We start from the raw sequence: 25847 nt of genomic DNA, 5'->3' as shown, positions 1-25847 counted from the left end.
GCTGTTTTTCTTCGCTGTGCTTTAATTGATTTTAACCTGGAAAGAACATATTGGTAAAAAATCAGAAATGATTGCAATGAATACTGTAAATATGTGAAATAATTTTTGGGCAATTTTGTGAATGTCGTGAATGCCTAACAATTAGTTCACATATTTACAGCATTCATTGCAAACTTTTCTGAACATCGTTTCTCATAACAATCCAGGAAAATGAAATTATGAAGTCTTAATGAAAGTGGCGAGAAAAAATCAACGCAGGACATTGATATTCATCGCAGGTTTTCCCAGAGTTATTTACGCTGTCGAAGTCGTTCCTTGAACTTCTGAGAAATGGAGTTCCGGGTGGAGATGTGAGTGGATGTGAGCAAAAAAATTGAAAAATTGCTGAATATGCTGATATTATGTAAGGAATATGCAGAATGTGTTGAAAGTTTACTTTTAGGCGCTGAATGTGCTAAATAAAATCTAGCGTTTTTGGCAATATTTTGAGTATGACCGCTGCCGTAATGACAAAAATGCTGTCTAAATGATATTGTAAAGTTCGAACCTGAGTCAGGGAGAAAAGTTTTGAGTTTTGAAAAAGCTGCAACGGTTGCCTAAAATATCGCAAAAATGCACCACAAATCTGGAGACAAGTTTTAACCAACTCACCGCTAAACTATTCACCTCTCTAATGGCTATCCAGAAACACCAGTAATAGAAAATGTGTCTGCATCATGAGAAATGTTGAAACCTTGGTCATTGAAGCTTTCGCACATTCTCTTCTACCAAGGCATCACCTACAAGTAAAATTTTGTTCTGTATTTTTCATCAAATATGCACAGAACACATGAACTAAAGACAACTAATAATCAAAAAATTTCATACAGGGACCACAGGTTGTTGCCGAACGAAAATAATAAGTTTTTGTAGGCCAGTAGGCGCGTTATTATAAAAACTAATCTTTCATGATGAATTATTTGATGAATTATTTTGAAAATCCTTGCTCAAAACCAACAAGTTAGTTGACGATGAGCTCGTTGATGATAATGAGTTAGTTGAACCACAAATTGAACAATGAACGCTCAAAAAACATTAGCATTAAAAAAGGATGATAAAACTTGCTCTAATTCTTTCCATATGGATTCATTTAACCCGCAATATCAACCTCATATCAATTCAGCCTTTTGTATTTTAACCCCCTCTAGCACATCGCTCTTCTATAATTTTTTAAAATTTTCTCCAGGAAGCGTAAACATAAAATGAAATTTTGACTGAACAAAACAAAAGCAGGCCTTGCACACACCCAGACACTCACATACACGCGTGCCCACACCACACGCACAAACACACACGAACAGGCAACAGAAACATATACACGCGCATATATATATATATATATATATATATATATATATATATATATACATATATATATATATATATATATATATATATATATATATATATATATATATATATATATGCCCATTTTTCGAAGAATAATATTTGCTTGAAATAGTTCTCTAACTAGACCAAACAACGTAGAAAAAACTGGCCCTCAAAAAAAAATTCAGTATGCAAAGCCAGCGCAGTCTGTACTTTCTCGAGCTCTCTTTACCGTCCAAGACGACAAGAAAAATTGTGCGATTTTTTCTGGCAGCCTAAAAAAAATCGAGAGTTTTCATAGCACACTTATTAAGTCACGTTTAACCTACAGCACGTGGGAGACGGTCCCCAAAAGGCCAAAGGGAAATGACGAGCTAAAGTCTGGATCATAAACTTGATTGATCTTTGTGAGTCTTTTCATAAGTTGAACGAGCTAAAGTCTGTATCATGTCGTATTTTGGTCTGAAAAGGTCTTTTCATAAGCGTTTTCGAACGAGCACATGAACGCGCCAAAATTTTGAACGAGGCAATGTCTGGATCATAAGCATTTTTGGTCTGCCTGGGTATTTTCATCGGCAAAAATTATCTGGATGGGTATTTTCATCGGCAAAAATTATCTGGATGGGTATTTTCATAAGGAGTTTTGAACGAGGACCTCAACCTGGGAGGAGTACCTTTTGTTCTCCGGTATTGTTTGACATCTTTGAAGAAAAATCTACCAAATTGTATAAACATTTAGAACTGTTTATTGGTTATTCTTTTAATAAAGTTCTTGCTAATTGGAAAAAAAAGAAGTTACATTTTTATTGAGATATGAAGTTAACTTTGGTTTTGTGTTGAAATAGAATGAAATGAAAAAGAAAAACAAATAGAATTAAATGAATCAGAAAAGTTCTTTATTAAATTCTTCATTTACAAAGTTCTTTAAACTTTTTAAAATTTTTTCAATAAATTTCTTGCTAATTTAGAAGTTACAATTTTTGTTGAACTAAGAAGTCTAATTTGGCGTTGTGTTGAAATGGAATATAGCTCAAAACGCTCTAATAGTACCAAAACACTAGGTGGCATATAGCACGATGTGTTGTCAAAGTTACCACTTCACGCAAACAAAGAAATAGCCCACAAATATCTCTCTTGGATAAGTCTTCCAAAAAAACGAAACTATGTTTGAGCTTTAAGTTGAGCCACATTGGGCGTTAAAATTTTGTCCTATTAGTAGAAGTGTACTATTTACACGAAAAATTGCACGAATCTTGATTTTTTTAGCACCATGAACTATCAGTTTACGCCCATTAAATTAAAGTACGAATTATTAAGTCTCAAGTAAAATAGCATCCCGTTCTGTATTTATAAATGCAAAACGCTGAGAAAATAAACGCAAAAATCTTTAAGTGTTTCTTTGCCGGACGATGTTATATAAAGGCGGGTTTTATTAAAAAGTGGAATTTGGATATGTTCCTGCAGGCTGAACAGAAGAATCTTAGATTAGCTAAGTGCGGCATGCAATGTATTAATCCACATTTTTGACCTTGAAATTTCAGATAAGTTTTTAATCGTTAAAAGTTGTTGTTTCATCAGGCCGCGAGAAAAGCATTAAATAATTTTTTTTGCCTCAGAAATTTTCATTAATTGGATCCAAAATGAAAAATGGACACGACCCTAATTTCTCGGATATATAAGAAAGCATCAAGTTCCAATTTGAAGGAAATTAGTTTTTACGGCGATTGATATCAGGTTTATGTTAATCCAATAATGGTAGGATATGTTGAGGTTCCACAGCTATGTTGTCTTTTCTTTCTTCGCCCAGGTCCAAGTTTTTGCTTAAAACTATGTAAGAATTGCACTGATGAGCGCTGAAATAAGTTTTTTTTAGCAGATAACTTTTAAATAATATTCCGATTAATATGCTGATTTTCCAACACATTTCAATCGTAATTTCAGCACTCGTCACAATATTAAGCGGATATACTTGTAAAATTTTTCCGCTGAAAACTTTTTTTCAGTTGCTGTCAGAGCATTTATTACATAATTTTCACTTATTTCAGCAGTTATTTTACAGGTTTTTAAAGCTTTCTTTACACCATTCCAACACTGTCAAAACTTACCTTATTTCAAAATTTTCAGCACTTAGCTTGAATAATTTAGATTGCACATTTTCAATGCTTAAAGTACATTATTTAAAACAGTTAGAAAAATACTGGCTACACTTATTTTGTGGTTCTTTACATAAAAAACAGCACTGGAGCAAGGCTAAAAAAGCTTTAAAAGCATTACAACAGAGCAGGCCAACTTTAAAAAGAAACAGTTGGAAAACTGCCAAAAGATGTAAGAATTTTGTTAACTCTTATGATAAAGCATTGATCGCCACTGGATTATAACGCAACGTTGCTTAACTGTATGAAACCAGGTAGTTTATATGTACTGGTCTTCTTTGTGTTATTTGTGCTGAAATTTTGACTCTCTCAGTGGCTCTCCGTGCCAAAAAATGAATACGCAAATTTTTGAATGATTTGTGGCTCTTCAGAATTGCAAAAGATGAAAGAGTGTACATGCTGAGTACCTTATGTTTAATAGTGAGCCAAATAAACTTGCATGTAAATTTTTTAAGGAGCGCTCTGAAAGCGGTTAAATTTTCTATTTTTCAGGAATGCTAAAATTATGTATGAATTGTGCAAAATTTTCCAAGTGTTAAACTTATGTAAGGAATATGTTGAAAAATGTTGAATTTTGGTAAGAAAAATACCGAGTTCTTGTAAAGAATGTGGTGAAAGCACCGAAACACTTTCTTTCTGAAGTGCTGAAAGTATGTAAAAATTGAACTGAAAATTTGAAGCGTTGAATTTATTTAAGGTATGTGTTGAAATATGTGCTGCATTTGTTTAAGCGATGTTCTGAATTTATGCAAAGAATGCGCTGAAAGTGCTGAACTCGGGATTTTGGAATGGCTAAAATTAAGTAAGAGACGCGCTGAAAAATGTGCTGAAATTTGTAAGAGATGTGTTGACACACGCTAAAAATATTTTATTCAGCGTATTCAGCACATAAAACTAGACTTCCAACAGATTCAGCAGATTTCGTACATAATTTCCAGACATTCAGCACATTTCTTTCAAAGTTTTCCGCTTACTCTTGTTCACGTATTATCAATGCCATTTCGATTAATGAGTGCTAAAAAAGTATCGAATTTATTCAAAAATTTTTGTTTTATTCCTTGAAGTATCAGTTTGTTCGAATAATATGTTAAAAGGATAGGAGAGTCACAGTAATCAAGTACTGAATCGATAACTCCATCGAATGGTTAGATTTCAACAAATTGGAATATATGATAGAAATTTTAACAGTTTTTCTAAAAAACTATTTTATTTTTTAAAAAGTTCCTATACAGAATAAGAAAACACCTAAAAATAAAAGTACCGCCTACAAATACTGGGTGATTACTCCGGGTGTGGACTATGAAACGTCTAAAGAACAACATGGGACCTATAACTTTTTCAGCTGGTGTATGTTCATCTGCATCTTCGAGAACATCTCCAATTGATTCAATTTTGATTCACACGGCTGGAGACAGCCACAAAATGGTCAAAAATCAGCAATTGGCAACAACTATATGGGCAACCTTTCCGAAAAGTTACCCAACATTGCAGAACATGGGTTAAAAGGAAATGACTCTTTAATTTTGTTAAAAAGCGTTTTTTAAGAACTTTGGTATGGATTTGATTCTACGATGCGGATTTCAGAGACCTGAAAAATCTCTGACCAAAAAAGTGGAACTATCTTCATTGTGGTAATAGTTGCAGTTGTGATGCTGTTATATCGATAGCATAGCGTACAGATGCTATAACTGTTATGAATTTCAAGATAACCCGGTTTGTTAAAACAACCAGCAAGAACAAAAAGTGTTTACTAAGCTGAATCAATTTAAATGCAGTTGATTCCTTTATTGTTTTGCTGATCGTTATTTTGTCCTGTTTATATTGTTTCAATGGATGACTCCGTTGAACTATTATACCTTTGTGAATAAAAATAAGTTACCTTAAAACGCGGTCATGTTTCGTTTTGTACTTCTTGGTGTAATATGCTTGACTGGAAATAGCCCAACAACTGGCCGAGAAAAAGCAGTAAGATGTTATTTGCTTTAATAGTAATTATGCATTTTGGATTCCCGATGGAAAGATTGGTTCTAAACTTTGATAATACAGTTATGTAATATTTGTTCTAGAATATTTGTTCCAACTCCGGCCGGAGAGTTGTCCAGATTACGATCCCAGGCTGTTTTATTTATTTTCCATCGGCAAAGATCTCGTCAAAAAATAGTAAGCTTGATAGGGCCCAAATTAAACAATATTAGATAACATTGTTAGTAGTAATACTCATGGTTTCATCATCAATGGGATAAAAAAAACACCACAATTGTCTTTCGTATAAAAAGTGTCGATAAATGGCAGCGCTGTTTTTATGATGACACTGAATGGTAAGATTATGGTATCAAAATCAATCTGATACCTATCTCAGGCAACCTCTCGCTTTCATTGAAACCATATCTATGATAAATAAACATATAGGCGCATGGTTTCGTAGATTCGTACATACAATATCCAGCCCTCAATAGAAAAATTAACATCGTCTCGAATAGTGTCTTTTTGACAGCCTTTATTGCTTGCGTTCATTGCAATAATTACTTTTGGCGTTTTCCTAATGCTGTCTTAAACGCCATATACTTAGCGATACTTATATGAAATAAAGCAGACAAAAAGTTTACGATTGGCTTTTTATCTCTAAAAGGCCTAGGTTTACAATGTAACCACAATCAAAGCGGGAAAAGACTGTTTTCTAGAAACGTTGGGAAAAGTAAGGTGATCTCCTAGAACAAACCTCCGAGACCATACATATTAACGGCCTATAGAGAGCATTAATAAAATTTTGTTCATCATTCTTTTTTCAAATTTTGAGACTTTTTGATTGGAAATAAGAAACCCAGAACAAAAAACTCTTGCAAGGAAATCTTTGATCGCTTGGTCAGAAACCTCCTGTAAGGAGCGAAACATTACGTCAAAATCGTCGACTGCTTATCAATCGTGGAAACGAAATCCAAGATCCTATATGGTTTCTTGCATATAATGTCCAAAATAGTACTTGTGTTCGTAGGAAACATGCCCAAAAATTTTTGCAAATGGTGTTAAATTTTCTATTTCACTTAGGTTGACTAGCTGCGGAAGATCTTGCGCCAAAAACTCTATAACAATTTGAAATGTGGTTTGACGACTCTCGCATTTCCGTAGGACGGTTATTTTTTCATCACAATGCTTTTGCCGCCTGTTGGAAAATCAAAATGAAATAATGATTTCTTTCGGGTAACCAAAAACCATCAAATATGTAAACAAGAAACGTAAAAGACAGCCAAAGAATTCAATATTCAACAATAGTTTTATTATAAAACTTGGCTTAATATTTTGTCTTTTCAACCAAAGATATTCAACTGAGAGCTACTGTTTTCGATCGACAACAACAAAATCTCCCTACAAATGAATTGCTTAAGTTATCTATAAACAGAGTCTTTGATCTAATCGCGGTTCTCCAGCATTTTTTTTCTTAAATTGGATCAAGTCCCTCAAAATTGTTTTTGTTATCACAACTTCTTTACAGGTCAACTCGTTAACTATAGCATTGCTGTCACGTTGTTGTAGCGATGTCATGGTTCTACTGTTTGGTAACCTATCAAGCTTGAACGCACAATAAAGGCTAAGCAAGGGATATTGTTCACTTCGCAAATTTGGACTAATTTAGTTAAGACTTTCTTACTTAAAGTTTGCTAAGACTTCAAAAATCAGCCAAGTGACCTGAATGCCCTCTTTATATATTTCTGAATTTTTTACGATTATGTGAAAATACACAAAACAATGTCATGCTTCTGACGCTACCAATTGATTGGTTAACATCTCAGCTCAAGATGTTAGTCTTGTGTGAAAGCTTGAAGTCCCCCAGCGTATCCACGAAATTTTTTTAAATGTGACAACTAAGAAACTTGCCCCGCGGCAGGTACCATCACCATATAAACTTTGATTATGCTGACTTAAGGACCTGATAAAAACTTATCACTATTAAAGAGCGCCCCCTCTCAAAATCAGTAGTGCAAACGGTCAACTGCTACGTCCACCAGTTTTTGTTCCATATATATCCGTTTCGTCGAATTGTGTTGCATTACAAGTCAGCAGTTCTACTAACAACGTCTAGGAAGCCAGTTTTCAAAACTGAAGTTCTATCATTTTTGTTTTCAACATTTTGTAATAATAGTCGGATTTTCCAAATCTATATTAGCGGCTGCAACTTTTCAACCGCTTATTAGTAAGTTGTCTGCATAACCTCTAATCGCATTAGAGTTAATTAATGTTGCAGCAAATTGGAGAATTTTTGAGGTTAAATGCTAGTTAAAAATTAAGCAGTGTTTTCAATGAACTTCCTTACAACTTTTTTCTCGTAGACATTTTGTCTGCTGCCTAAAAATTGACATAGCAGCATTACTAGATATCATAATTGCTGCCGCCAAATAAGCAAATTTGGAAGAAAAAAAACTGAAGAGACGGTGACACTTTGTGAAACTCCTCCCTTTCAAACTACTTTTCTCTCAAACATTTGCTAATTTTTTGTTTCTCTTTCTTTTTTTACTACTGCCCTTGTTCGATATTTCTTCTGTTTGGCTGAAACAGCCAGGCTCAAGCCAATTTACTGTTTCTTCAGACACAAACTTTTATATCTTCTCCAATATTTTGTCTGTCATACTATTTTCTGAAGCATCATCAATTACAAAGTGAGCATCAGCTGTACTTTGAAGCTATAATGCAGCAGCAGGTTTATCAATTTATAGTAACTGACTCCAAAACCAACAAATTTTTGCCCTAATTATAAAATGAGAGTGGGATCTCTGTTCAGTGGTCCCTGTTGTAATAAAAACCACAGAAAACACAATTAAATATATAAGTCAGTGCTGCTCTTGGTACGACATCAAATTGGTTAGTTGAACAAGCAAAATTGCCGTCGCTTACTGTGGCCCTCTCATCAGAACTACCACTTAAGCATTGTCTCGATAACTAAATAAGCTCAATTATTTTGGTTCGTCTTACCTTTTTAAGTGTTTTCCACGGATACTGTTTATGAAAAAGTGACCATTCGGTTCTGCGCACCGGTCGTAGCTAATAAGAAACGCAATTTTCTGTAAACAGGTACTGGTACTCTCGCAACTGATCAACAGCTGCCTTTTGAATCAGATTGCCACTCAATTTTTGAGACTCCAACTTGTTTGCTTCAAGATCAATGAGACAAGACAAAAGTAAATCTTTGAAACTGATTATAGTACTCGTTGGACCAGAGGTTAAACACAAGAACTTCTATGAAAAAAAGGTACTAAAATGGCTATAGGGGATGGTTTGTAGAGTGAAGTCAACTCTTTTCATCAACTGTTGACATCTTTCATCTGTTGCTTGAAGTGATAACTTCTGTCACCCTGACCGGACTGCCAACGCACATCTGATGGTCTTCTCGTCGGGCAAATCCACTTCATCTGTTTTAGTCTACTGTATCTCTCCTACGGACTCGTTCCAAGCCACCCTGTTATGCGCCAGGGAAATGCTATACAACCGTCAGATATATCACTCGTCAAACAAAGATCAGTTTTAAAGTTCAGCTTCAAAGGTGCAATTGGCTTCGTAAAGAAATAAAAGTGAACCAATCTAAAGCCTCCTGTTGATTCCCATTGGCTTTTTAAGAGTGAATATTTCAAAAATTATTATCAATTTGTCAATGAAATTTTGCTTCTTTTTTAAACTTTTTAACGTTTTTAACGTAGTTATCGTTTTTATTAGAAAACAAATACGTTTTGCCTCTTTTTTGTTCTTCTTGTTGTATGTCATAACCGCTGTCGTTGATTGTGCCCTTTTTACGTCTGAAATGTGCTTTAAAAAAGAAAAAATAATACGAGAGAAGGAGGCCCAAAGCGTCATGGTATTGAGACAACATCTAGACACATTTCGTTCTCTGCTGAAGCTAACATCTCAGTTATATCAAAATTCAACGCATGCACCGCAAATTAACATAGGTGACGTTAGGATTCAATTTTCAAAGGTATTGTGTTACGGTGACAGAAGAGGCGACAAGCAAGTCGAAGAGGTTCAGGTCAAAGCTTTCAAACTATGCAGAGGCAACGCGTAGAAACGCTAAACTTACGTAAAATATACTTTTTGAAACGCTAAAATTATGTAATATCTAGGCTTAGAAACGCTGAATTTTTGTAAGATCTATGCTTAAAACGCAAATATTATCTAAGGTAAGCTTTAACTAGCGTTGAAAGTTTTAAGTTTGAAAGTTTTGCACATTGTTATTTTAGTTTCAACGCTTTCATTCCAAATTTACGAAAAAATTTGTCAGGGAATTAATTAACTTGTCATCGCTAGTTACCGAATATCTTACATATTTTGCCAAAGTTTCTTGGATAAGGTTCGGGAGCAAAAATGAACTTATTAGTTTTGAAATTTGCTGCTATGACGATGACGTAGAAATTTCTCGCTTTTGGTTTTTTCAGTTTTCAGTTTCTAGATGAATATTTGGATGACTGAATTAATCAAATTTTATCTAAAAACTTTAATTAAAAAAATATGTTCCTTTTCATTTTACCCTGCAGTGATTTTGGATGATCCTATTTTTCTTCATAAGATTTTAATAGTTGTCTTGTTCAGTGTCAACAACAAAGAAATCGTTTGTTTTTAATTGTAGAAAAAAAGCTTCAAGCTCTGCAAGTGCTGCATAATTTGCTTGAGTGTTTACATACGTTTTAAAATAGTTTTCATTCATATTTTTTTTTAAATTTGTTTTCTCAGGATTTCCAATTTCAAACCTTATCGAACGAAGAGGATTTAACGAGCCGAATTATTGGAGGTGTAATTTCGCCGCCTTTTGGATATTTCGTTCAAATAATGAATGTGAGTCGTGATGGTCACGAAGAATATGTTTGTGGAGGCTCTGTTATTGACCTGACATACATTTTAACAGCTGCTCATTGTTTGGATGGTGTTGGTAAGAATAAATGTTTGTTAAATTTTCACAATTTTTTTTAGTTTTCTTAACATGTTAGAGTTGTTAAATAAATTTTATTATTTGAAAAAATTGTTCCTGAATGTTCGTTATTTTTCCACATCGGTTCCTGAATCAAACATAATCAAGTTTTCAGTTTATACTTCCACCCTCCAAAATTTTTCGTGGGGTATGAATTTTATGCAAGCCCGTCTTCTTTGTGGAGCCAATTTTGGCTGATCGATATATTTTTGAGGAGAAATACAAAAGTGGTACCATTGGAAAAAAGGGAAAATCGTTGGATCCATTGGATACGTTGAAGAAGTGAATGGATCACTGAAAAACCTTAATTTTTCCGATTTCTGGAGGAAATATTACGGAATCAAACTGCTCATACCGGTCTTCACAAATTCATACAACTTATCTGATTACCAGTTTTTCTATTCTCAGTTGATCTAACTATCTTCAATATGCAGAAAATAAAACAACTATTTAATTAATTTCTAGTATGAACAATTTCAGGCTGCAGCTTCCCGGACCGAACTCCAAGTCTATATCAGTACTGTTCAAGCCTAATTGCAAGTCTTATTTTGTTTCCCAGTACTGGGCAAGTCAAAATACAAGTCTTAAAAGTCTGGAAAGTCCTAACCAAGATTTGGATAACACTTGGAAGTTGATTCCCAAGTCAAAACCAACTTTTCAAAAAATTTCGAGTGAAAATTTCGAAGTTCGAAAAATTTGGTCACCTGCCACGTTTTCTGAGTTGATTTATAGTCACTTTACCGGGGTGGTTTCAAAGCACCCCAAACCCTTTCAGTACTATCAATTAGCACCCCGGGGGGTCAGAGTAGGCTGTATTTTTGAGTTTTCAGGTAGTTATGGGCCGTTTTCAGCCATTTCTGTTGTTTTTTGCGGCTATTTTTGACATTTCTCCGTCTATTTTAGACGTTTTTTTCGGCTTTTTTTAACGTTTTTTTTTGTCTGTTTTTGACGTTTCCCTGGCTATTTTTGACGTTTTCTTTGGCTATTTTTTCGACGTTTTTTAGGCTAATTTTGACGTTTCCGGACCCAATTTCGACTTGCCGAGACTTGGATTTAGAATTGTAAAGTCTTAAATCAGACTTGGATTTTGAATTGCCAAGTCTTAAATCAGACTTGGATTAGACTTGCCAAGTCTTAAATCAGACATGGATTTAGACTTGCCAAGTCTTAAATCAGACTTGGATTAAACTTGCCAAGTCTCAGCCCAGACTTGGATTTAGACAGCCAAGTGTTAAAAGTGACATGATCATAGTTCTGAATCAGCAATGAAATAAGATTTGGATTTGGACTTGCCCAGTCCTGAAATTGACTTGGCGTTAGGTCTGGGTTAGTATCTGAGCAAGTTTAAAAGCCTGCTGCAACTGAATAAATTTTCCCTATCTGTATAAAATCGTATTGTGTTCTTTTTAATTTTTTTTTCGTCATAAAAGGAATGTGGATGACTTATAGCTATGTAGAAATTTAAATTGGTAATCATACTTGAACTTTAAAAGAGTACGGAGTTTTTGAGTTCTATCGTGTCCCGAGTAGAGACGGGATAGATACTATTATCTTATCAGATCCTATAATTTTCCAAAAAAGTACGACCAGAATGCTTTACTTGTAAGAAAGTAAGATTTTGAAAGTCCGATGTCTAGCCTCTCTCAAGTTCGTTCCGGTGCCCTGCTCACTCGCTCTGGTTTTTTTCTAGTTCACTTTCTATATCTAATTTAAAATGTAGACAAAATACAAGTGCTTGAAGTAATAAATTCATACAAATTTTTAAAGCAAAAATTGAATTTCTGACATATTTCACTTTTTTAAAACTAAGTTAACAGTGTTCACCGTTTCTTATCAGCATAAAGTAGGATCAGTGTAAAATCGTAACCAATAGGCTGAGACCACAACTATTAGAATTTTAGTTGTGAAACATTTTTTTTTAGTTGAACGGACAATTAAGTAATGCAACTAGAGACAATATAACAGCTGCGAACACTGGACAACCATTAAGAGAACATTCAGCTCTAGACGGGGAACGAGCTACCAAGTAGATTAGGTTCAGTAATGATTTTAACGAGAAACGGAAAGTGAAGTAATTTTGTTAGAACTGTTACCTTGAACTCTCAGAACTCTCAGAACTGTTATCATGAAAGTCTCTGTAAAGAGGTTAAGCCATCTCTTTCAATCTCTTGCGTGATTTATATGTAGGTATCCCAGCTCTCATGAGGTCAAATAAGAGCATATAAAAAGCCACTGCTAAGTAGCTGAAGTTCATAAACCAATTATAGCGTATTACTGACCTCAATGCATTTTACGGGGATTTATATGAAATTGCGTTCTATACTGAATACTAGCTTGCTGTAATCCGCGAGTAGCTTGTTGCAACGAAAAAACCGTTAGTAGTCACTGACATCCATTATAACTGAAAGAAATTAGAGTTTTACCAAATTCCCGATTTTCGCCAAATCTGAAAATTTTTACAAGTTGGGACCGAAAATCTGTACACCCCCCCGATTTTTGAAGCCAATATGGCTGAACCAAGCTGGGATCACCATCACCCTAGGGCACCCCTAAGCTATTCACAAACCAGGATTGGTGGTGCCAGCTCTACCCAGTCCGGAGCTATTAACACTTATGAGGGGAAAAAGTGATAATTTTGGGGAAAAATCCGAAATTCGCAAATTTTGAGTTTAATGAACGCTAGTCATACTAGGGTGCAAGAAGGCCCTGAGCCTACGCCTGATTCAGTAGAATACAAACCATACACCAGAAACCGCCTTATGTAAACAAAAGACCCGGAAACACATATTTAATAGGTAACTAAGTATAAGTTGACTTGTCGGCCATTTTGAACTTTTTGTTTGTTACGGACGTACGACGCAACCGGACTGTAACCCGACTGCGGTTAGGTGGACGCGCGGACGGTACCCTAGGAGTCCCCCTATGTAAACAAATCGCTTGTAAGATCCGAAAAATCCGGAATTCGCATATACGTATATTTGGCGGCCATCTTGGCTGATATCTTTTAAATAAGTTTGGTATTCGACACTTTGCGTTTTTACGGCATTGGTATGACGGAAGGTAAACAAAGTAGCCAATAGCATTATAGCAGGTGGAAAACGTGGGGTAATAATGACGGTTATTTGGTTTCAGTAAACAAACTGTTTGCTCGGCTCAGTATAAAAGCGGCTTACACTATAAGCGCAGCGCAGAAGTTGCAAATCGCGAACGAGTTAATTATCGATTGTTTGGCATAATTTGCCGGTACTTTTGAGCGAGAGGCTCCGTGAATCATTATTGAGCGTTGTTGCGTTAACTTTGCCGGAGCGATTAAGCGCGATGCTCTGAATAGTCGCTGTTATAGAATTAGAGTTATTTGGCTAAGTTTGCCTGATTTGATTAGTCTTTGCAGTAGTCTTTGCAGTTCGGTTACATTATTGAGCACCGATTGCTGTTGCAAGTGAGCGAGAGGCTCTGGAACTTGCGCTATTTGGTTGAGCAAGCGGCTCGAATTAGTTATAGTTATTTGGCAGAGTTTGCCTGATTGAGCGAGAAGCTCGGGATTATTGTTGTTGTTAGACTGTGGTTCATCAGTCTGTTATTAGCTGAGGGTAATTCCAGCTGTTTTGATTGCGTTTGCGTATAAGCGGCAATCCGTATTACTGTTGAGTTGGATTCAGAAATAACTTAGTTAGTTATTGTTCCAAGCTTTTGGTTGCTTGTGTTAGAATTAGTTATAGTAGTAGTTATTTTGATTGTCGTAGCGCATGTTACCTGATGCTTATTGAGTTATTGTAATTAGTTTAGGTGTTTTATCATCGACACTTTTGAACAGTCAAGAGCAGAGTACGGGAAATCTATTGTTGTTAAGAAGAAGACGAACCACCAAACTAAAACCTTTCGAATTGTGAGATCTGGGCGCTATCGTTTTCCTGTGATAGGCACCCTAACCAAAATTCAGAATCTTACAATCAGTAAAAAACAGCTTTTATTTTTCTCGCTATTCTTTTAGTCATTTTTTTCACCAGCTGCCAACTTTGAGATTTAGCTGTTACAATTCTTACGGCTGTTAGGAGAATTACTTTTGAATTTTGGATATTCACCTGGTGTTGTACTACAAATAAAGCTATGCTTCAAATACTATGCTTCAATTTCGGCGAAACGTTTATGTAGTCAAAAACTCGCAATGTCAATTAGAAAACTTGAAGACTTTGAAAAGATAAAATTCATTGTATGATAGGATATCTCGTATACCTGGGGTGTCTTGTACAAAAGAAAAACACTAAGATTTTGTAAGCCGGATGGTAAACGTGTAAGAACTTGCAAGCTTTATGTTAAACTTAAAATAACTTGTAAGATTTTTGCAGAAATAATTGTAAAGTGATCAATCTCTTTTTAAGAACATGAAAGAAACTTGTAAGTTCTACCAAGTTAACCATCCGTTCTCGACCAATTTTTATATCAATTTAATATATTAAAAGCTCAATTTGAATGATAATTTTCAACAAGAAATGAAAAGAAACGAATCCTGTTGGAGTAGTTTTCATCAATCAATCATTTCTCTTTCCGAAGATTGGTTTGTTCTTTTTAATCTTTTGATGTACTGTTGTTGATTATTATCAAATGTTTTAAACAAACTGGTAAAAAATTATTTCGTGACCTCTTTGATGTCTAAATGTTCAAAATTTAAAAAAATTGCAAGAAAAATAAGCGTTTAGCTGAAGCTTTATTTCTCAACGGATATATATTTAACATAAATAGCCATGCTGTAGCAAAAATTTGATTATAATCTCTCTTGAACGTGTAATAGCCTGAAGGAGGCGTATAGTTTTTCCCACTTTTCAAAGGCTTTCATCAAAAATACTCAATTTTAATAGCCATTTGTTTAACTGTTTTTAATTGAACTCAATTGGTTAATTCATCTCGCAAAGTTCATTTGGTTTATCTTGAATGCTATCAGTGGGGTATTAATTCCGATGTACATAATTTTTACATGCAGTGTGCGTAGCATATTCAAGAGGGCGGCTTTTTCAAATAGCAGAAGGAAAATAAAAGCAATTTTGCCGACTTCAATTTCTTTTTCGAACTTCAGAAAACCTCACCGTGGCAGTCAGCAACTTCTCTTCAGAAGATGGCTCAATGCAGCTTTACAGAAGTCCCCCATATGTAACTCATAGATTCTACAGGTAAGACGTCATTATTATTGCAGACACAATTGCCAAGTTCACTTTTGTGAATCGTCTGAAGTCGGCGTTGGAGTCCTAGTTTAGATCTCAATTTATGAAATGAGCCTTCCCAGGTTGGCCGAGGTTGGAAAACTTGGTAAGGCCGTAGTACGGCACCGTATAAGTCTTGAATGAAAACCGTACTAAGATCTTGTAAAGTTGACTACGGTCCGTAATACGGCCGTAATAAGTTTTCTAAGTTACCGTATTAAGGCCGTATCAAGATCAATAAGGTGCCGTACTAAGGCCTTACCAAGATTAATAAGGTTTTTAAGGTAAAATATAAGCTGGAAAATTGTCGGAAAAGGCTCCAGTCAACTTCAAAAACTGACTTTTTGAGACTTTCCCAGTATGTTCTGGGTGTGTTTCCCTCCTCCTTTCTCATCCGGGCTGGGGACCGGCTACGGCGGAGTTACAAACTAAAGCTATAGGAGAATTGAGCAGAGCACTAGATAAAAAAAACTAGGCTCGAAAAGCTCTCTCCTAAACAGACAATTTTAACATAAAATAATACATGGAAAATTGTCGGAAAAGGCTCCAGTCACGTTGAAAAACAGACCTTTTGAGACTTTTCCCGTATGTTCTGTGTGTGTTTCCCTCCTCCTTTCTCATCCGGGCTGGGGACCGGCTACGGCGGAGTTACAAACAAAAGCTATAGGAGAATTGAGCAGAGCACTAGTTAAAAAAAACTAAGCTCGAAAAGATCTCTCCAAAACCAACAACTTTAAGAACAAGCTAAACTAAAAATTCATTTTGCACTTTGACCCAGACAAAAAGTGGGACTCCTACGTTGCTTTTCGTTAGCATTCGACAACTCTAGGACCAGATTGGAAAAAAAGACGTTTTAAAATAAAATTTTCAAATAAGCGAAAAACCTCAACTAAAAGACGAACTTTTTTCTACACAAACTAAACTAAAAATTCTTTTTGCACTTGGACCCAAACAAAAAGTGGGACTCCTACGTTGCTTTTCGTTAGCATTCGACAACTCTAAGACCCGATTGGAAAAAAAGACGTTTTAAAATAAAATTTTCAAATAAGCGAAAAACCTCAACTAAAAGACGAACTTTTTTCTATACAAGCCAAACTAAAAATTCCTTTTGCACTTGGACCCACACAAAAAGTGGGACTCCTACGAAACCAGAACAGATTTATTTTTTTTCTGAAACCAGAACAGATTTAATTGAACAGAACGCAAACCAAACACATTAATATTTCTTTTCCTTCTTATAAACCGTGCGCTTGTAGTTAGGAAATTATTTACCAGCTATCTAAGTGGTACTGACAGTTTCATGTTAAAACAAGTGCTACTTTTATCTGATTCACATAAACCTCAATTTTTTTTCGAACTTCATTTTAGAGCTAATCATTGTTGAGACATAATACGTAAGCATTGGTCTTCTTCGGAACAAAATCTCAGCTTTGACGCTTTTGATGGATTTTTAAGATTGAATCTTTTTCTGCTCGATCAATGACATAAACTCTAAAAGATATCATTAGACTTCCAAAGTTCGGTACGGCCTTGGAAGAGGCGTAACAGGTTTTTGCAATTTCGAACTGTTTCGACACAAATTTTTTGACCATCAGGCCTACCTGCAGAGCAAATTAAAGTTCGAAAAAATTATCTTAGAAAAATTACAAAACTTGATACGGCCTTATACGGCACCGTACTAAGTTTTGTAATTTTTCAGAGGTTTAAAAAGTTATACCCAGTGCCATAAAGTGACGAAAAAAGTGACTTGTATGAGATAAGCGGTAGATTTAAAGTCGATTTTAGGATTTTAGAATTTACAAATTGGTAATTACATCAATTGGCTACGGTGCCGTAGAAAACTTATTACGGCCTTATACGGTGCCGTGCAAAGTTTTGTAAGTTTTTTACGGCAGCTTATAAGTCTTAGTAAGTTTTCGAAGTTTTGTCTACGGTGGGCAACCTGGGTTTAGGAGTCTATAGTGGGGAGATTTAAGTCGAGCTAGACTCATTTCACGGGTCCATCGTGGACTTTACATAAGAAGCTTTGATCGAGCCGGGTATTGTGGTACAACAAATCACAGTTTTCGGTCGAACATGGTAATTTCAAAAATGCCATGAGTTACTGTCAGTTGTTTATATATTTCTATCAATATGCAAACATACACCAATCAACACTGGATTGCGGATAACCAAACTAAACGGACAATTGGAATGTTGTAAGTTCTCAAGAAGAATCAGTGATAATTGGGTCCCATTGCCATCACAATTTTTATAGCCGTGAGTTTAATATACTATTTTATTGGTAACTTCAAGTCCAAAGAAGGAAATCATGGCTCCAGCAAAAGTCCAGCATTACATTTGGGTCTAGCTATTGTCCAGATTCGACCAAGAGTCATATTACCCTTTGTCAATCAAAACACCGTTATTGAAAAAGGTAATATTAATCCTTTTTTAAACACGTTTAGTTTGTGCATAGCCTTTTCATACCCCGTCGAGCAGGCAATTTTTTGCCCCAATTTTTTGTGGGGCCAACAAAAAGCTATACCCAAAAATTTTCGATTTAGGGCTTTCAACTTCGTACATTCAAACGTTAAAGGACCGCAACATTTTCACTCTTGAAAGTACACCAATCAACACTAAACGTTTCCATAAATGGAAGTTCTATGGCTACAAAGTTTCCAAGAAAATCAATGATAACTAATACTTCATAATCAACCCACCAGAGTTATTTAACAAAAAAATGGAAACAACAAAAAAAAATTTCACTTGCGAGGGAGAGAGTGTGTGTGTCCCCCTAAGGGACCAAAGAAGCAGGAAGGAGGCAAAAAATCTTTTCAAGTATATTTTTTCTACAATTTATCAAAAAAGTACCGAAGCAAACATTCTTCTTAATTGCAACCCTTGCGACCCCTATAAAAAATAAAAACGCAGTTTTTAATTGAACCAGAAATCTTCATAGTATTTTTTAAAATATGATTGCTTATTTTTCAGTTGATTTTTTCAGACCTACGCATTTTTTGTATCGAAGTCCTGACCCACACAAAATATTTTCGGTGTTTAAAAAAAGAACAATAAAAAATTTGGGCTTAAATTGCCGGAAAACCTCGGAAAAGAAGTTTTATAAGAATCAAGCCCACAAAATGAGAACATAAAATTATAATTCTTTTATCGTAAATTTGTTTATGTCAGACTGAACACTATTGTAGAACGATCGCGTCATCGTATCAGTTTGTGAAGCCTAGAATCAGTAGAGTGCAGAAAGTCGGGTTATGTTGGAAAATAGTTTGAATTTCTTGCGCTTGTGACTGTCTTTCAATATATCAACTAAAAAGGATTAAAGGCGAACGAATAGACCCGAAAAATGTCGACCTCAATGAAAGTTATTTTTGGTATCTTGTCCCTGTGATGAGAAGAGTTACTTCATCCTAATTAATCAGGAGAGTCTCATTCAGTATGGTTTGCTCGTCTTCTGTAAGGCCAACGCCATAATACATTGATGTGTTATACCTAGTAATTATCAGTCAAGATGGCCAAAATTATTGCTGCAGAAAACCAGATCCCAACAATAATTACGTTTCCTGTTTTTTTTGCATGAGGTAAATTTGGGATTTAGGGCTTGTTCACCCCTAATGAGACAAAAGCTCACAACCTATTTGATTGCTACAATTAGAGGGGTTCGTGGAAAGTCGAAATGACCGATTTCCAAGTTTATCAATTTCCCAAGTTTATTGCTACTTTTCATATCAGACGTTGAGCAACCCGCCCCGAAATGAAATGCTAACACAACGCAATATTGCATAAAATTCAAAATCGTAGGCGTTTTTGTGAAATAATAGTTTTACAGAATCTTTTAAATTGAAAACTTTGCATGCCATTGCTTAAATTTGCTGGCACCACAGATGAAGTTTGACAGGTATTTATAACAATCGTCTGAATCAACGGTTGCTATTCTTATTTATAAACGGACCAACCACTTGTTAGCGGTTGGACTCTTTTGTCCTGCTTAATTTGATTGAAGGCAAGGGACTGCAGATGAGTCTCTGGTCAGAACAGATATCATTTTCTGGCTCGTGGCAGCGATATTATTACCTACTGATTAGAAAAAAGCAAAAAAAATCTCAGACTTAAGTGCGTTCGACATGGCCTCTGATAAGACTCAGTTGCGCTCAAATCCACCTCTGATCAGAATCCGCATCCTCCAGGCCGAAGTGACCTCTGATCAGACCGAAATGACCTCTGCTCAGACCTAAATCAGGCCATCGTTCAGACTTTTGTGCGCTCAAACCGCTGTCCAGACCACGTAATTTCGGTCTGGGAGCACACGGGTGTGCATTCGATGGGTCTGATCATAGCTCAATTTGGGTCTGAACCTCAGCCTGGGTTACCAAGATCTTATCGAAGACATTGTTTAAAAATTATCATTACGTGGCAATTCATCATTGGTCAAAAAAAATTTTTTTCCGGTGATGATTTGCCTATGGTGATTATAATTCAGTTTGATTATCGCCAAATTGATTTGCTAGCCAGACATTTTTTCAAATTAGCTTCCAAAGTAAAAAGTGTTACGATAAAGCTCGGCAGTGAACGTTACAGGCTCGTCTCCAGGTCTGAACTGACGTTTATAAAAGGTGACTAAATTTACTTGAGTTGGAACAAAACTTCGTTCTACAATCTGAACGCATTGGAGAGAGAGCATTTGAAATATGATTTCTCTCACTTGCTTCTTTTGAGTTGTTGGGAGTAAATATTAACATATAAAGAAAATCACAATATTAACTTCACGTATTATTGACAGCAAATCTTGACAATAAAGAATGAGGACGACTCAAATGTAAACAGCGAGAAGCTCTCAAGGAATTCATGATTTCAGTGCAATAATACTTGAAATTTATCAATTTTAATAGCAAAAATTTCCTTGGAATTAAACACATTTGAAAAACCCATCCAAACATCAAAGTCAAGAGCTCACAATAACAATAACAGAAGAGAGAAAACAACGGATTGAGCGTGTTTTGTGAGTTGCAATAATACCTCAAAACTATTAAAAAAACGTCATTTCGATAGAAATTTCAAATGCTCAAAGACATTTTGAACGTTTAAGAAAATACAAGCCAAATCAATGATATCAATGAAACACGCTTTATTTTAACTCGCAAACAAAAGTTGTTAAATCAATTTTTTATTATAGCAGTTTCAGTGAGAGCTGTTTTCGATTTTCAAAATATAGAAAGAAATAAAAGACATTGTTTAAAATTGTCATGAAAGCTTATATTAGCTAATGCGACCCGGGTTTTGTCAGGAAAATTAAAATATTGAATGTCTTTTTAAATAAATCCAGTGTCATTTCAACCGGTTGCTTTTCGTTGTTTAGAATTGACGGCGAGCTGAAGCACGATATAGCTCTAATTAGGTTATGTGACATGAAAAGAAAAAACTTAGTTCTGCCAAGTATTCGGCTCTGTGGACTGGAGGAGAAAAGCTCAATGAACAAATACACGATTATTGTGATGGGTCGGATGGTTCCTAACATAGCGAAGCGGGAAGCAACGTTTCCCAAGCTTCTCCAGCTCGCCTATCAGATGGAAGCCAAAGATGAAGACACTAAATGCGGATCGATGGAGCCTTTTGATGAAAGTTTTGTTTTGTTACAAATTAATCCCCCTCCTCCCCCTCCATTCGTGTATCACAGTTGAGAAAAAACCTAGTCCAGGAGACCGACCGAACAAAAACGAAGTGAAAAATGGTCGTAAGCTCGGTTTGTTCGGCATTTTTGGTTTTAAATGCAGGAAATCTAAATTTCCCGGGTCGAGGAATTCGTCAAAATTTATGTAAGAAATTCGCTGACAACCGCTGAAAAAAAAATATTTTTCAGCGGATTAATCTTACATAATTATCCGCTTAAAGTGCTGAATTTTCAGCACCTTTCTTACATAATTTCAGCACTTTTAAGCACATTAAGCGGATAATTATGTAAGATTAATCCGGTGAAACATATTTTTTCCGCGACTGTCAGCGCATTTCTTACATAATTTCAGCACTTCTCAACCCTTTTCTTACATAATTTCAGCACATTAAGCGGATAAAAATGTAAGATTATTTCGCTGAAAAAATTTTTTTTCAGCGACTTTCAGCGCATTGCCTACATAATTTTAGCACTTTTCAGCACATTAAGCGGATAGTTATGTAAGATCCAACTGCTGAAAATATAATTTTTCGGCGGCTGTCAGCGCATTTCTTACATAACTTTCAGGACTTCTGTTACAGAACTTCTGCTAAGGTATAAAACCAAATTTTTTGATTGAATGAAACCAGGTAGCTGAAGAATAATTATGTTCCTTCCGTTAGATATGATGAAAGTGGGACGCTTTTCACTCGGTCTGTTTTTCAAAAAATTGATTTTTCATATTAAAAAAACCACGCAGAGTTTTGATTGATTAGTGGCTCTTCAGAAGTGCAAACGTTTTAAAACGACAGTATTTGAACGACGGTGGCTAATAGCCAATGTAAGAGTGGCAGATTATGCCCACTTATAAACAGATATCTTTAAACCTTTAAATTGATATGAGGGGTTTCTGATGGGTAGTTCCCACACATATTAGTTCCCACACATATCGTGAAAAACAACAATTAGTTTACGAAAATAAAGATTTTGCTTACGGAAATAAGCAACACTATTTTTTTCAAAATCTATAATAAGTCTTTTAACCAGATACATAACTGTATATTTTATTTAAATACGTATTCAAAAAATTATCAAAATTGTCGGAAAAACCGAAATGATGGCTAGATAAAAAAACAACACAAATGATTCCAATTAAAGATTTCGATACTTTTAAAGAACTCTTGATACAAAAATCGCCAAAAATAACAATGTTTGTAAAAATTTTACAATAATTTTCTTATGTGCCCCAGTACGTTATTTACCCGCAGTTTCAGAGAGAGCACGTGTTATTACATAAAAAATCAGTATGTAAACTTGCACCCAAAAAGTTTAGGGTCACAGACAGAAAGGTCACAAACTAAGATATAGATTTTCAATAGATTATAAATTCTTCAGTCTGGTTAATCAATCCACTGTTGACCAAATCAAATTATCATTACGTGGCAATTCATCATTGGTCAAAAAAAATTTTTTCCGGTGATGATTTGCCTATGGTGATTATAATTCAGTTTGATTATCGCCAAATTGATTTGCTAGCCAGACATTTTTTCAAATTAGCTTCCAAAGTAAAAAGTGTTACGATAAAGCTCGGCAGTGAACGTTACAGGCTCGTCTCCAGGTCTGAACTGACGTTTATAAAAGGTGACTAAATTTACTTGAGTTGGAACAAAACTTCGTTCTACAATCTGAACGCATTGGAGAGAGAGCATTTGAAAAATGATTTCTCTCACTTGCTTCTTTTGAGTTGTTGGGAGTAAATATTAACATATAAAGAAAATCACAATATTAACTTCACGTATTATTGACAGCAAATCTTGACAATAAAGAATGAGGACGACTCAAATGTAAACAGCGAGAAGCTCTCAAGGAATTCATGATTTCAGTGCAATAATACTTGAAATTTATCAATTTTAATAGCAAAAATTTCCTTGGAATTAAACACATTTGAAAAACCCATCCAAACATCAAAGTCAAGAGCTCACAATAACAATAACAGAAGAGAGAAAACAACGGATTGAGCGTGTTTTGTGAGTTGCAATAATACCTCAAAACTATTAAAAAAACGTCATTTCGATAGAAATTTCAAATGCTCAAAGACATTTTGAACGTTTAAGAAAATACAAGCCAAATCAATGATATCAATGAAACACGCTTTATTTTAACTCGCAAACAAAAGTTGTTAAATCAATTTTTTATTATAGCAGTTTCAGTGAGAGCTGTTTTCGATTTTCAAAATATAGAAAGAAATAAAAATATTGCACCAATAAGGTGAGAATAGAAACACTTATTTCTCTTCTTTGAAGTTTAAATCTAAAACCCTGCAAAAATGTTAGCTAAAAATAGTAAAATTTGTAATACCTCCGGACTTACCAGTCATTACACTTCAGAACTGAATCATGGATCTTTTACAGAATGCACAGAATACTGATCATGGCATCCTATAGACTGTTTATTATGAGCCTCTATCAACACTTCTGGTGATTATCTGAACAGGATGAAAAAATATTCTGCCGTTACTCTGAACAGGCTGCAAAATATTCTGTTGTTACTCTGAATAGGATGACGTATTCTACTGTTTATCTAGCAGGCGGTCTGCATGTATTTTGCTGTTCTACATAGTGACTCAAGCGCGGCAAACTCAAGCGCGGCAAAGTCAAGCACGACAAACTCAAGCGCTTCTATTTTAAGCAAAGCGCGGTAATTTACACACATTTATTTACTCAAGAATTCTACCGACCTCCACTACCGACCTCCGCCACCGGCCTCCACCGACCTCCGCTACCGACCTCCACCGACCTCCGCCACCGACCTCCACCGGAAACCACCGACCTCCACCAATCTCAACCGCTTTCACTCCTAAGATGTAAAGCACGTTTTTGAAGAAGGCTGGTTTCGGGGGGCGGCCATTTTGGTCACATCGTGGATTTTCGAAAATTTCAAATTCTTTTATTATGGAATTGCTATGCACATACTGCAATATGTTGGTCGATACTTGTCAGACTACGCAGTGAAACAACAGAACGCTAGTGATCCTAGAATGCAAGACTCATCATGCTCAGACAAACAGCAGTCCCCTTCTCCTCATACACGTATAAACAGCATTAAAAACGCCATCATTAAGTTTATGCTGATTTAATGCTCAGTCTGTCAGATTTATCTAGTCTGCAAATAACAGGATTCAGTGATGAGTGAAATTGGAATATAAAGATTCATTAATGAAATGCTATGAGAGGTAGCTTTATTGACCGGGCTTTTATTGATTACTAATCACTGACAAACCTAAATGATCAAAACAACACAAAAGGCACGCAAACCCGTGAAAAAAGTAAATTTGAACTTAAGGGATTGCTGACGTAATTTCAGGTCAGAGTCATCCACTGGAACTTTCAACGCGCAGCATTCTAGTTGACCAGCTAACAAAAACTTAACGAAAAATGAAGTTTTTAGGCATACAAATTATATTAATTAGCGAAATTACACTAATTACAATTATTTGGTGACTAGTTTCAACTCAAGAGGTAAAACAATTTTCGGCCAAAAGTTTTGAAAAATTGTTGTTCAATTCAAAATAAAACAGCTATATATCGAAACGTTAATCTCTTTTATTGCGTCTTGATTTATGCCGGCCCATCAAAAATGACTACACCGTGCGTTTCTAATACATAAAATGAAAATCTGTTTTTAGATTTAGTTATAGGGTTTTATAAACGTTTTTTTTTATTTATGATTTGGCTCTATCGAACTTATGAACAGAACTTGAACAAAAAGGGACTAGCCTTACAGTCAAAAGATTCAAATAAATTGTAACAGGTCTATGATTAATTTCACTAAACTAGTACTGAATAAAACGGGAGAAACGAGATAACAGTCTAGAGGAACCACTGATTTAACACTTTTCAAAACTGCGTGAAATTCGCAAACATCGTTCTTATGGTTTTTGCATGCAAACTTACAATAAGCCTTTTGATTTGTTGTCGCAACTTGCTCAATCCAATTTAAAACTCGGCCTTTTTGAAATTTTTCTAACATAAGAACTATAGATCCCGAGGTTTTCTCCAATTACGTAAGTTTAAATTTCATATTTGGTAACAGTTTCTTATAATTTTTGAGTTCTTGAGGTGTTATCTTTTTTCAAGCAAAATTTTGCAATATTTTTGTAAAAGTTTTGCGTAAGAATTCCAAACGTTCTAGAAAATGACGAAGATTTGCCTGAAGGATACGAAGGAAAAGAATGTTCCCATGGACTCATGTGAACACGACAGCGGTGGCCCCGTTATTAATGTAGACAAACAATGTCAGTATGGAATTATATCTCATGGGCCTACCACTTGCAATGGCACCGGGTCTATCAGTGTGAGGGCTGCTTTCTACCAAATGTGGATAATGACAACTAAGGAGATACTCAACGCCAAAATATGCCCTCAGAAAGTATAAGAAAAATAGAAGAATCTATCCCCCCCGGTGTTTTTGCAAGTGATCACAGTTATAAAGAATGTGCTGTTATGTAGCTCGTTTCTACGTTAAAAAACAACACGGTC

At 35.3% G+C, this 25847-nt stretch overlaps 1 protein-coding gene across 1 annotated transcript; it reads left to right on the top strand.

Annotated features, from left to right (window-relative positions):
- The first annotated feature begins 5265 nt into the window (after positions 1-5265).
- On the top strand, positions 5266-21340 carry LOC142336694 (chymotrypsin-like). The gene is made up of 4 exons (XM_075385606.1): positions 5266-5486; positions 10236-10431; positions 15542-15635; positions 21019-21340. The coding sequence occupies exons 1-4, from the start codon at positions 5415-5417 to the stop codon at positions 21338-21340; spliced, it is 684 nt and encodes a 227-aa protein (XP_075241721.1). The 5' UTR covers positions 5266-5414.
- The last annotated feature ends 4507 nt before the right edge of the window (positions 21341-25847 follow it).

The sequence above is a fragment of the Convolutriloba macropyga genome, chromosome 3, assembly GCF_964194025.1.
Source record: "Convolutriloba macropyga chromosome 3, txConMacr16.3, whole genome shotgun sequence".
NCBI classification, from domain to species: domain Eukaryota; kingdom Metazoa; phylum Xenacoelomorpha; order Acoela; family Convolutidae; genus Convolutriloba; species Convolutriloba macropyga.
The sequence above is the reverse complement of the archived record's forward strand: the minus strand, read 5'-3'. Positions and strand labels throughout refer to the sequence as shown.

What these genes read in the sequence shown, in the direction of transcription:
- LOC142336694 (XM_075385606.1), top strand. Translation starts at nt 5,415, where the DNA reads ATGTTTCGTTTTGTACTTCTTGGTGTAATATGCTTGACTGGAAATAGC. An exon ending in CAACTGGCCGAGAAAAAGCA is followed by an intron (nt 5,487 to 10,235) that starts GTAAGATGTTAT and finishes TTGTTTTCTCAG; the next exon opens with GATTTCCAATTTCAAACCTT. An exon ending in TCATTGTTTGGATGGTGTTG is followed by an intron (nt 10,432 to 15,541) that starts GTAAGAATAAAT and finishes TTCGAACTTCAG; the next exon opens with AAAACCTCACCGTGGCAGTC.